Source organism: Ptychodera flava, chromosome 18 (genome assembly GCF_041260155.1).
Source record: "Ptychodera flava strain L36383 chromosome 18, AS_Pfla_20210202, whole genome shotgun sequence".
NCBI lineage: Eukaryota > Metazoa > Hemichordata > Enteropneusta > Ptychoderidae > Ptychodera > Ptychodera flava.
Window position 1 is genome coordinate 19,208,333 of NC_091945.1, and position 12,713 is coordinate 19,221,045.

Below are 12,713 nucleotides of genomic sequence, written 5' to 3' on the forward strand. Positions count from 1 at the left end.
GTGAAGTTTGCCTAAAGCAAACAATCTTCACATACTATATTTCTATTTATCTATTTTCTAGAAGCAAGTCTTGAAAGTTTATGGTAGTTAGGGAACTTACCTGCCCAGCAGTGTCAAAAAATGCAATGCTGTATGGCTTTCCATCTACCATGGTATTAGCACAATAATTGTCAAAAACGGTGGGCACATACTCCCCAGGGAAGGAGCCAGTGTTGTACGCTATTAGAAGACAGCTCTTACCAACTGCACCATCACCGACCACGGTCATCTTCAGGTTCTGCATTTTATCAGTTTGCTCTGTAAATATAATTATTTTTCAAATCTACAATTAAATTTTATTCACCGGGAATTAAAGTTATGTTATAGCAAAGATGAAGCACATAGTCACCTTTAATCTCAATATGCCCATATATGGTCAAGGGGCATTCCTTGGTATGCCCATGTGAGGGCACTTTTTTTAAAAAGTGGCCACCCGCTTAAAATCTGTGATTGGTTAGATTTTCTCTTTCCATGGTAACTGCAGCAAAATTGGAACAGGTGACAGTATACCTTTAAGTTGTCACGGCACCTACATGTATATTAAGCAAGTGACTGACAGAAATTCAACACCGAGTGACAATTTCCTCAAATAAGATATCAGAATCTTCTAACTGGCATACTTATATTTTGTGAAACTTTATTGGAGATCGTCAAACAAAACAGTTGAATGGAAATAAATGTGAATCACTTTTTGTCTGTTTTAGAAAAATAAATATATTAAAATGTATGCATAGGCGGGTACATTATAACCTGGGTAATGCACAGAGGTAAAAAATCAATATTTGCCACTAAGTTTGACCAGCTACTACCTTCAAAACAGCAATGATATTGTAAACGGTTTTTTTTTGTTTTGTTTTTTTTGTTTTGTTTTTTTGTTTTTGTTTTTTTTTTTGCAAATGCACTACGCAATGCAGGACCTGGTTGATCAAGTTGAAGGTGGGAAACCTTTCTTCAAAGTAATTTCCGTGGTTATGATTTCCGTCAAACAGTTATTCCAATTTCACAGCATATGTCTGAGTCCTCTGCGAATGTATTAGGTGACGGGACGGAGGTGGTCTGACAGTACAGTGTTTCTTCTTCCGAAAGAAATTTAAGCCATAGACGCCAGTCCCGTTGCCCCTATGCGTGGGTCGCACAAAGTACATCGAATAATAATATCCATGCTTAAAATATACCAATATCTTACCTTTTCACACAAAAAATTGGGTTTGCAGGATAGAGTTCAGAGGTTCCGACGGTGAGTACTTCACGACGTGACGGTCGACTTGTTTTGAAAGTTCTCCTGGCTTCAAGCGACGATGAGTGTCATTTATACAGGACTCACGATAGCTAAAAATATCTGCCAATCAGATAGCGTATAGAGGGAAGTCCTGACTGCTATTTGCGAGCGGAGATATGACATCATTCCCCTATACTAATCATTTGTCGATACCGATTCGATTATTTGAAAATTTCCAATGCTTTCGAAACCAACATAAATAAGATACAAATATATATATAATATATAATTTATCAAATTATATGAAAGATTTTCGTCACGATTAGATAATAATTAGATATTTCAAATCTAAGGTATTCTCGACCGCGGAGTGACGTCAGTAGGTGAAACACATACGAGCGCGGTGAATGAGAGATCAGACGATACAGAAGAGCAAATGATACAGAAATTGTGTGGAGGAAATCAGAACTAAAAGTTATGTCACTAATGTATATTGAAACTTTGAATATTGTTTTGGTGGTTGAAAAATCCGAACCCCTTCACGGCGCTGTGACGCAAAAATGACGTAAAAAACCGCAAGTACCCGGATGACCCGCGGTCGAGAATATTAAGTTGCAGAGGTCAAAGTTCACCATTGCACTATATATGGTCTCAGTCTGCAGTACCGACACCTTCGTTGTTGGAGCAAAACATTAGCATTCAAGGTAAATACTAACCTCTCTTAACCCTAGAAACGATATCTTCCAAGTAAGTAGGTACTGGAAATTATGTATAGTTGTGTCTGTTTCCCGAAAAGACGTTGCAATGACGTGTATACTATTGTTAGCGTATTCAGTCGGTGGTGCATTAGTCTACTAGCTACAGTCACAGGACATGACGAGTGTTTCACAACACCGAGTAACCCTCGTAGGAGCAGGAGATGTACTTCTATTACTATACTATAGCACCTCCAGTTTAGGGTACACTGGCGGCACGATTTTGTTTTTTAAACCTATTGGCCGTCATTTTGTCTCGGCTGCCGGTTAGAATAGGCATTTCACATCTGAGCGAACTAAATGTGAAGCTGCTTGCTATCGGAAACTTACTGATGTCTGTGTGTCACTCCCGCAGTGACCCCTTTGAAGAAACCTCCATGGAAATTTCATCGTAGCGGCAGAAAACACTTCATGTCATTTGTGTTAGATGGGTCCAAAGTTGCGTTTGTTCGTGTCTTCATTGTTGGATGCACGACCTTTTGACGTTATTTTGTGATGAAAGGTCCTCTTGCTAGCTTTGTTCGGTAAGGCGCGAAAAATTAGCAAGGCCATCGTCGTAAACTGTATCCCCCTTTTACGGCAACAGCTTGGCGCAACCCATTTGATTTTTGCGTGCGTCCGCGAAGCGGAAATCATGCACTTGCTCGCGAGAAGGGGCAAGGCCGGACGGGATTACTGAAGATCAGTGGCTAAGTCCAGGGGAGGGGGGGGGGGGGTCGGGGGCTGTAAGATACGCCCTCGAGCGATGGCTCTTCGCAGGGGTAATCTACACGATACTGCCAACCAAATGACTGTCAAATGAAAGTGATGGAATTTGACCTGACACCTTTTCTTCCATTGGGCCAGAAAGATCGTTTCTGGTTACCGGGCGCGTCATTTCAGAACCTGAGCGTCATATATATATATATATATATATATATATATATATATATATATATATATATATATATATATATATATATATATATATATATATATATATATATATATATACAAATTTGTTTCGTATAGGCTGCAGAGCCGCCTACACTCATCGGGTGGCTGTGATCGACTGAAACTTTGGGCGGGAACGATTTCTTTTGTTTGTTTTTGTTGGCACCTGTTTGTTGCAAATGGTTGAATAATTAGTGACTGCACAAGAGAAATTTTCTCCTGTGTCTGCAGGTCGATACTAATTCGTTTCTATTGTTGAGGGAGCACATTTCTGGATATCTGAGGAGTATGAATTTCTCGTGGAGGCACAGATTGCATTTTTTTGTGACGTTGGAGTATGGATTGCATTGCTTTATTATTTTCCAGTCAATCCTGTATTCTGTGCATTCATCAGGGTATTCACGAAAAGCAAGATTTACATAGACATATAGACACAATAGGTACTTGGTTTTGCTTAATTGTGTATGATACATGATAGCCTTATTCTGTTACAGTACCAAACAGTTTTAATACCCTGTTTGAATAATATCCATGTTTCTCTTTTTTCTTTAGATTAACTAGATACTGGACAGTCCATGGAAGCAGCAGCTGTCAATAGGGATGAGTCCCAGGAGATGCCTGGGTCATGTACATGTAACCCAGATTTGTATTATCCAGAATCTTTATTCAACTATGCAAAGGTTGTGTCTTTCCGATGTCCAAAGGCACTCTTCCAAATTGATGAAACGGGGGCAGCTGTCCGCCTTAGGCCGAACATATGCCTACCAAGTCTCATCATGGATGAACTTCTGATGCACTTTGTGAAAGACGGCAAAGTGGACAATGCATTTCTTTATCTCCTTGGACAAGCGGAAAATATTTCACTGAAGTGTGCTGCTCTCCATGGGTGTGATGACATATCTGATGATGGCCTGAAGGCGCTTTTCAAGCACAATTTACAATCTTTAGATATATCTGACTGCAGTGGTGTTACCGCCAAGACCATGGAAAACTTATTGCGGTGTAAAGACTCCTTGCAACATTTGAATATTGATTTTTGCAGGGGTATTATCACCAAAGAAGTAATGCAAAACTTCAACTTTACAAATCTAATGTCTCTGAATGTGAACTCCATACAACTCTTGAAATTCGAAACCCACCTGGTGGAGCAGTTCTTTAGCCAACTTAAGAACTTGACCTCGCTTGACATGTCTAATCAAGTTCAAGTCCACTCAACCAAGTCTCTTGACTTTCTAAACCTGGTAGCCGGACAACTACAATCTCTGGTGCTCTACAACTGCAAGCCGAAGTTAATCACTGATAGCTGGAATATAATTTGCTCCATGCCCCGTCTGCAACACCTGGATGTATCACAGGAACCGACCGGAATGACCTTCGGCCAGCCCCGTTTTCTCACAAACGTTATCACCCCTCAAATGCTCTCAAAGCTAGCCGAGAGTACACCAACCTTAAGATCTCTAGATATCTCAAGACATAACCTGGGCTCGTGGGACGAAGAGCTGGCAGATGAGAGTGATCCTAATGTTTATGTTCAGAGCTCAATACCTGGACTGAAACGTTTGAGGCGCCCTTTAGATTTCATTGGAATGTGGATGACGAGGTGGATAGATGGTGTTCCGCCAAATGAAGACCAAAGAAGACAACGGTCTAAGCATACTCATGTGCCTGCAGAGAAGGTCGCCGGAGGACTAACCAAAGATACACTACTGGTTGCTCTGGAGGTGTACACCGAAAGGCGGCGTAGGTTCTCAAAGTCCTGACCATCTATCATAGACACCACCGACTTCTTGAGAGTGAAGAAGTGATGGTCCGTGTCGCCAAGAGTATTTTCCGAGCCATGTCGTATCATTCTGTTGATACTGACCTTCATGTTCAGTGCATTGATATGTTGTGCTCAATCATTACCAAATACTCAGAAGATGGCCTTAAGTTTCCTAAGGGCAAACTCCACCAACAAATGATCCGGGCAGTGCTGCGTTCAGCTGCACGACCTCAGTGCGGTCAGTCCTTCGTAGACAGTGTCTGTGATGCATTCAGTATCCTCGAAATGTGGGAAAGTGACCTTGAATTCATTCCGTTTGTCAAGATCCTGTTCAGATTTGTCACAGAGAACATCATCTATGATATGCCGGACCTGTTCGACCTTCTGGTAATGACAATAAATACCGCTGATGCTGACAAGATAGCCCAACTCATTGACAATGATGTGGTGCAGTTGACTATGACATTGATCAACATGGTAATTAGGCATGGTGAAACAGAGAACCCTAATGATCCCTACCCAGATCCTGACGACACTGTGGAACCACTGAATGTTGGATGGCACATTCTCAAGAAAGTGACGGCTTTTGGCAATAGTAGGGGACAATTTTGTTCGGAGGTGGGGTACCCATGATCAAATTCTGCATCAATCATATGCTACACTGTAACGAGTTGCTTGGCCAATCCAAAGCTCACAGACCACCCTATACATGTCTTGCTGAAGAGCTCCACATGCCTGACGTTTGTTGGTGTGAAGGGTTCGATGTCTCAGTTCAGCAAAATACGAAAATGATGACCTCAGTAGCAGGGGTCATCTGTAACCTTGTACTGGATGCAGAGTGTCAGCCTTTCTTTGAAGACTTGGTCCTTCATCTCTATATCTCACTTACAAGAACCAATATGATGCCGTCTAACACTGCCGTGGCATTTTGCATCCTCGCTTTGGAACAACCAAATCTCTGGGAGGATGAGTCCGCGAGACTGTCCATGTTCGACCAGGTTGTTGGCTATCGTGGTCTCAGGAAAGATGTGGCTACAGACGTTGGTAAGCTCAGGGAAGCTCTGATGAATAAAGATATAAGTGCCTTAATTACTGAAAAAGCTCCCTAAATCCCTGAACTGCTGTAGGTGCTTTGTAAGTTCTTGCACACTTGTTCAAGCTCTGTTGGATCACGACAATCAGAATAACGGGTTCCATTTCTTAATTAAAGCTCTGTTAGCTTTCACTTTTGATGTGTTTTCCAGTACTGTTGATCTATCTGTGAAACAAAGATAAAAACGAGTTTCTTTATCTACTGCCAAAATCGTGGCGTGATGCCCACCGTTTAGCTTGTTAGCACAGCCTCTAATTGTATGTATTATTGCATGCCTCGTACACCAAACCTCTCACATTCCATAGGATTCAATGGAAACATGCGAAAAGACCTGAATTTTATTCAACTTGATGACAACTTCTTGATTTAAAAATTATCAAATTACACTGTTTCTCATGAAAGAGAGCCACTGCATACATATTCCGACATGGCCGCCGTACAGCTAATCCTGTGTTTAAAACGTTATCCGGAGAAAAATTCCAGGAACTGTGACATAAATAAATTCATACTGTATATACAATGACAAAAATCTTTTATTTTGGGGATTTTACATATACTACAGTATATCATGGAAATCAAGAATATGATCGTCTTTTGCAAACAGAAAAAATTTAGTTCCGAAAATTATGTGGAAGAGGCACAGATAAAAAAATTATTGCCCCAATGAAGGACTACCATATGTGCCCAAAAAGCAGGAGATCACTTGCCTTTCTGATATTAGCCAAATGGTCAACACTGTCCTCAGGCACATAGCCCGTCCATGTTTGGTCAATAATATCCAGTGTTACTGTTGATAACTGAATTCTGGTCCAGACTAGAATTTATTTGTCAGCGATCATGACTAATACGGTACAGTCTAGTATGTTTGCATGACTAGTACTAGTATTTCAACATATATGAGAAAGAAAAACTAAGAGAACCTGCCTGTATGGAAAACACTACATTTACTGTCAAAAGTGACAGCCATTGTCTCTTTAGATTACATGTACCATTTATGATCTTAAGTACACCCTGGTTGTCACATCATGTTTACGAAATCATGTACACTTTCTCCTTTATTTCAGAGAGACAAAGTCACCATGTTTGCACTTTGTTTTGTTGGTTTGTATAATCTGATGAGTCAGCAGTAGCATTGATCAGAAACTTGAAATACACTAAAATACGCACATGCTTTACTGTAGTGAAACAACTGAGCAAAATGGTTTGGTTTCTTCTGGCAATCTGAAAGATTTTATGCAGTTGAGCTAACATTGCTCTTAGCCATTGATAAAGAAAGCTTTTAGTCAAGCCTAAGAAGGCTTTGCCCTCACTGAGAAATTTTGAAATCATCATATTCTTATTATCGAGTCCAGTTACTTTAATATGCCATATGAGGACCCCTGATTAAGCTGAATTGTTTTTATCAGAAAGACTTAGCACAGTGTTCATCTTTTATATGTAAATTCTGTCCATTCATGATCAACATGATCCCAAATGTAATACTTAAACGTTTGCTTGAATTTTCATCAATGAGAAACTTTCAACCATTTTCTTACCAAATCATGAATTAAAATCGAGGGTCACCGCATGAATTTTGGTACTGGAGAAACAAATTACCTGGAGCATTTACGGTACAAATATATGAAATTCAAAATGGTCCCGTCCCTGTGCTAACTTTATGGGGGGAAAGACTGAAATTTTGTCTTACTCCAAGAGTTTAAAATGAGTTGCCACAACCAGTAGACCAGAAAATATGAAAAGATTTTGGAGTCCAAACATCTGTTCTTGAGGTGCATTCGACCTTAAGACAGGCATGTATGTAACCATTTAAGACCACACAAAAATTTAGTGCAAAATCAATATGCCTTAATGACAGTTTTCTCACACAATATGCCCATTTCTGTTGCCATATGCCGCTAGGGGATGCTGTTTTATGTCACTACATATGGTTGTAATGTGGGTGCCCCTAACTTAATATTTTACTGTAAGGCCATTAAAAGAAAATTTGTTGTTTGCCATTCTTAGATTTTTGAAAAACCTACCAGTCAGCCAGGGAAAAAAAAAACAAACACAGATAAAAAACACAAACAGATTAACACAAGCTCAATTTTTAGTTGGTTTCTTATGGAAAAATAATATTTTTATTTGTAATAGTGGTAACATTGTGTTTGTTTTCGTAATTTTCTCTGAAAACCTACCAGCCTGCTGACAGCAAACAAAGAATTCAATATAAAGCGCCTAATGTAAACTCATGTTCAGACTTGCAACAATATTGCTAATGGTGGAAAATTCTGCAAGAAAAGTGTGTGCTTTTTCCTGGAAACAAACTCTGAAAACCTATGTGCACCCAGACACAGATTGTAAAATTTGCTTTCATTTCATTTAGTTTGTGATTGATTTCCTGATGGGAAATTACAACAGAGAAATCCAAACGCATACGGGTGACTTTGTCTGGTTACATTGATGCCGTCGACTTCTCTGTGAAGTTTTACATTGATCTGTGTTCGCAGAGAAAACAGTAGTTTGAAATTTCCTGTAACGAATGATATGTCATTATTGAGCAATACGTATTGTGTGTAAATGTGTATACTTGGTGATCCATTATGAATTTTTAATTTCCTTTTCCTAAATCCATGCATTCATCTTGGATTTTCATGCGATGAATAAAAATACGCAGAGATACAATAAATTGAATAAAAGGTAATCATAGTAACAAAAAATCATCAACAAGGGAGAACGGAATGTATGAAATAAATTTGCCTTGAGTACATGAATGAAAATAAGTACAATTTTTTTAAAAGTTGACACATTCATATCAATGTTGTACTGTACCGTCATCCACTTTTCAGCCCTGATATTTTGTAAACATACATTTATGAGAATCTGCTATCTACATGTACAGTACCCCTTTCCGTCAAGTTCATCTAAATCAACATAATACTTACATACACAGAAGATCAATGTCTCCCGCAGCCCAGTAACATCCCGCAGCCCAGTAACATCCACTGTCATTACAGTATCTGGTCAAGTCTCTTAAAATCACCATGTCTGTGTACAAGTCAGTCAAGAAAAAATGTAAATGTATGTTTTACAAGTTCCCAATTGTTGAAGTCCATTGAAATATGTTATATGAGCATAGTTGTGTCAAATTCTCATAAATAGAAAGATTAGCTGTATACATGTATTACCAATTTGATATGATGACAACTGATGTACATAGAACTGAAGAAAAGGGATTATTATAGAAATAAGAAAGATGTAAGTCTGTATCTGTGTTTACTGTAATATTACTCAAACTGGTACATTACAAGTATCATGATTATAAAGATGCCATCTTTACATAAAAGAATTAAACCTTTGAACTGTTTAACTTTTTTTGAATACAATTTTCAGGTATTAAGGACAGATTGATATTTATATCACATATCAATTTTTTTTTTCCACTTTTGGTCTTATTATTGTTCACTTGTCAAATATAGTATACTAAAGTATATACTAATATACTATACTAAAATTTTTCTAACAATAGAGATTGGATCTTATAATTTATATGTATATAGATGCAGTGACCATGGCATTTTCTTGAATTCTGTTATCATTTTTCAACATAGGGACCTTGAGGTCCATAGGAAATTCACAAATTTTTCTTCTAAAATAAGTATTGCATAAGACAATACAGGAAAAGGTGGCGAGTTATTCACAAGGTGCTAGTATTTTTAACATTTATTGACTTTGGGGATGGCAGTAATTACATAAGCAGTTGCTTAAATTTGTGATTCTAGTGAAACCAAGTAGCTTCTACTGTGTAAACTGTGATCAACTTTTCAACACAGCCTCTTTGTTAGAAACGTGCTTCATTTATTGAAGATTAATATCCTGGTATTAAGGTAGAATGTGCATCGGGGACGGGTATTCTGACTCTCAAACTTTAAGAATTATTTGATATACTTCTTGTAGCCGTTCATTTTAAAGCTCTTGGTGTAAGAAAACTTTTCACCGTGTTAGTTTTTCAAAATTTTAAATATTTTCTCTGTAGAGCTAACAAAGGAATGGCGTCCATGTTGAATTTTAAATATCAGTAAATCTTGGGTTATTTGTTTTTCCAGTTCAAAAATTTGCATGGTAACCCCCAATTTTTATTCTTGATTTTGAAAGAGAATGGCTGAAAGATTTGAGGAAAGTTTTAGCAAAAGTTTAGGTCTTTCACTTCTGAGGCGCATACTACCTTAATTCTGGTTGTGAACCCAAAAGTGGGTTGTCAGTACAGATTGTATGGGAGCTGTGAGTAAATATTTGACAACAGAGATGCAATTGCAGCAACATCCAAAATTATGGAAAGTATTATCGGAAGGAAAAGTAACTGACCCACTGTGATTCTTGAGTACAGAAACCATAGAAACATGATTTTGTATCAGTACAAAGTCACGTATGCAAATGTTTAAATTCAACAAATATGCCAGAAAAAATTAATTCTATAACAGAAGCCGTCATGAATGTGAAATATGGATGTACTCATTAATATTTAATAATGGTCCTACATAAATATTTTCATTTTTGTTGAAATTCTACCACTGCAACGTGTGTTTATAAGTCACTGTCAGAACAAGAGGAATTTCAACAAAAGTGTCAGGTATGACCTTTCACAGACATGACAATGGTTTGTCTCATCTCGTTTGTCTACCCTGTTATATAATAAGGACTCTACACTGTCGATACGCTAGAGTTAATGATCTGATTTTCCGCTAAATTAATGGTAAACTAAATACATTTCTAGATACCAGTAGTGTAACTTAAAAGTTTAGTAGATTTATGCTTCAGCTCACCAAGACATTTTATGCAGAAATTACAAAACCTATCTTAAGGGACAATTCAGTGTTGTAAGAATTCAAGAAGTTGATCATTTTTCCAGATTTTTTCATCAGTATGTAAAGCCTTTGTTATTTCAAAATTAAATATCAATATCACATATTAAAGTAGCTGTGACTTTTGATGTTTCTGTTCTTTTATTTTTTTGCTATTTTCGTTTTGAATGTCCTTAACTACAGTTTTTTGTTCCACTCCCCCTTTGGGAAGCATGTTGAGAATACACGATAGTCAGCTTGTCAACTGAGCCTGTACATGTGTAGACTGCATTGTTATTGTTGACAAGCTGAATACTGAGATACCCAGTATTCAGCTTGTCAACTCAGCCTGTACATGTGTAGACTGCATTGTTATTGTTGACAGGTGAATTCTGGTCTGGACTTGAATTCAAATGTACGCATTAACAGTACACTCTACTACACACATAGATGCTATATAGGCAAGCTAAATGGTAGGTATTATTACGAAAATAGGGAATAATTACAGCTACAGGTGCCTTAAGAAAGAGGATGGGCATTGACCTGAGGGCATTCCATTATGTGTTCCAAAATATCTCCTCTCAGTCGTGAATGTGAGGTTTATGAAATATTTATGAAATATTTAAGTTGATTTATTGCTATTATATCATAACAGTATATTGAAATTCTGGTGTGGAACGTCAAAAACGGATTTTTGTTCAAGCTAATAGCTCCCGCGTATGCCAGCTGTGGTATATCGCCAATATAACACGGTTCTTTTCGCGTCTTGACCAATCAGATGCTGTATTTGCACCACCAATATACTAGTATGATATAATACCCAATAAAGGCTGTTAAAGAAGTCGTCCACTTCCATTTAACCTTTCAGGACAAAATTTGGTACAACCCAGTTGTTCTGTGTTGTAAATCTGGACTTCTACACAATAAATAGAGGGAGAGGGTATTGAATTTGCATCATTGCTTCACAACATGCCAAGAATGACCAGTAGATTTTGACCGGCCTCATTCATAAAATTTTTGTATTCAAAGGTTCATCATTGCCAGACATACCATTATGCAGAGCTATTAACCCTTTGCACCCTGACCCCTGGTACTCTATGACGTCATCGGACATTATGTCCGAGCCGGGTTCAAAGGGTTAACACACTGGTTAGGCTCTTCTCTGACCAGCTGTTTGGCTCCTGTGATAAACCCTCAACAACAATTATGTGGCACTGCAATACTAATTTCTTTCATGTGTAGCATAGACCCATCACAATCTACCAACTGTGTTTCCCATGAAACGTTCATAGAATAAATCCCTGTCACCGTTGGTCATGTTGTTGCATTCCAAATCACAAACACATTCACTGCAGACTAAGATACAGATAAAGTATTATGCATACATATACACTTTATTGCATATACAGCAGGCCTTATACAAAACACAGACGCCTTGTAATTATGGCCCTGTGTATTGTGTACAGCAAATTTGACGTCATCAGTTTGTGGTGATACCACTAGTAAAATGGTGCCCAACAGGCCTATGGCTGAAATGTATACCTTTAACAAAGTGAATAGTTACATCCCTGAGGATGCTATTATTTATTACACAAAAATTTTGCTATTGTCTTTTAAACAAAATATAGAAAAACTTAGTTGTGATCATGTCTGAAATTGTAATTGATTTCATATTTCCTCATTGAATAAAACAAACGGCCAAACAAACTTTGATAAATTATGTATAGAATGAGTATTCTTTGATACTAAATTACACAATTTGTCAAAGGATGTGTAAATATTTCTGGTAAATTTCTGATTTCTTGAAAAGTGGGAATATTAGACAAATAAGGTACTTGTCTTTAGTAGTATTAGTAAGCTTATTCAATAATTACAAATTCTTTCTGCTGGATGAATATGTAAACATTTGTCACGGTCAATGAAGAATGGTCTGAGAATCTAAATCGACATAACGTATAATAGTATTCGAGTATGTCAATTACAGATACTCAAAATATGTGTATACTGAGTAAATGAGCACGCAAATCCCCTGCCATCAAGCCAACTGAAAGCAGAGAGATTTGCCTGCAGCCTGCTGATCCTGAATGTGAAT

At 37.8% G+C, this 12,713-nt stretch overlaps 2 protein-coding genes across 5 annotated transcripts in view; one reads left to right on the top strand and one right to left on the bottom strand.

Annotated features, from left to right (window-relative positions):
• The window catches only part of LOC139117076 (ras-related protein Rac1-like), a 51,872-nt gene extending 49,301 nt beyond the window's left edge, over nucleotides 1-2,571 (bottom strand). The window contains exons 1-3 of one of the 4 annotated variants that reach the window (XM_070679908.1): nucleotides 2,344-2,571; nucleotides 1,226-1,378; nucleotides 101-297 (exon numbers count right to left, since the gene is read on the bottom strand). In XM_070679908.1, coding sequence (XP_070536009.1) covers nucleotides 101-283 — 183 coding nt within the window. In that variant the 5' untranslated portion in view covers nucleotides 284-297; nucleotides 1,226-1,378; nucleotides 2,344-2,571. Of the gene's footprint in view, nucleotides 1-100; nucleotides 298-1,225; nucleotides 1,500-1,974 lie in introns of all 4 variants that reach the window. The other 3 variants (XM_070679907.1, XM_070679906.1, XM_070679905.1) reach the window with 3 other exon arrangements.
• Nucleotides 1,879-7,916, top strand: LOC139117075 (protein zer-1 homolog). The gene is made up of 2 exons (XM_070679903.1): nucleotides 1,879-1,962; nucleotides 3,499-7,916. The coding sequence occupies exon 2, from the start codon at nucleotides 3,522-3,524 to the stop codon at nucleotides 4,704-4,706; it is 1,185 nt and encodes a 394-aa protein (XP_070536004.1). The 5' UTR covers nucleotides 1,879-1,962; nucleotides 3,499-3,521; the 3' UTR covers nucleotides 4,707-7,916.
• Nucleotides 7,917-12,713: the final 4,797 nt, after the last annotated feature.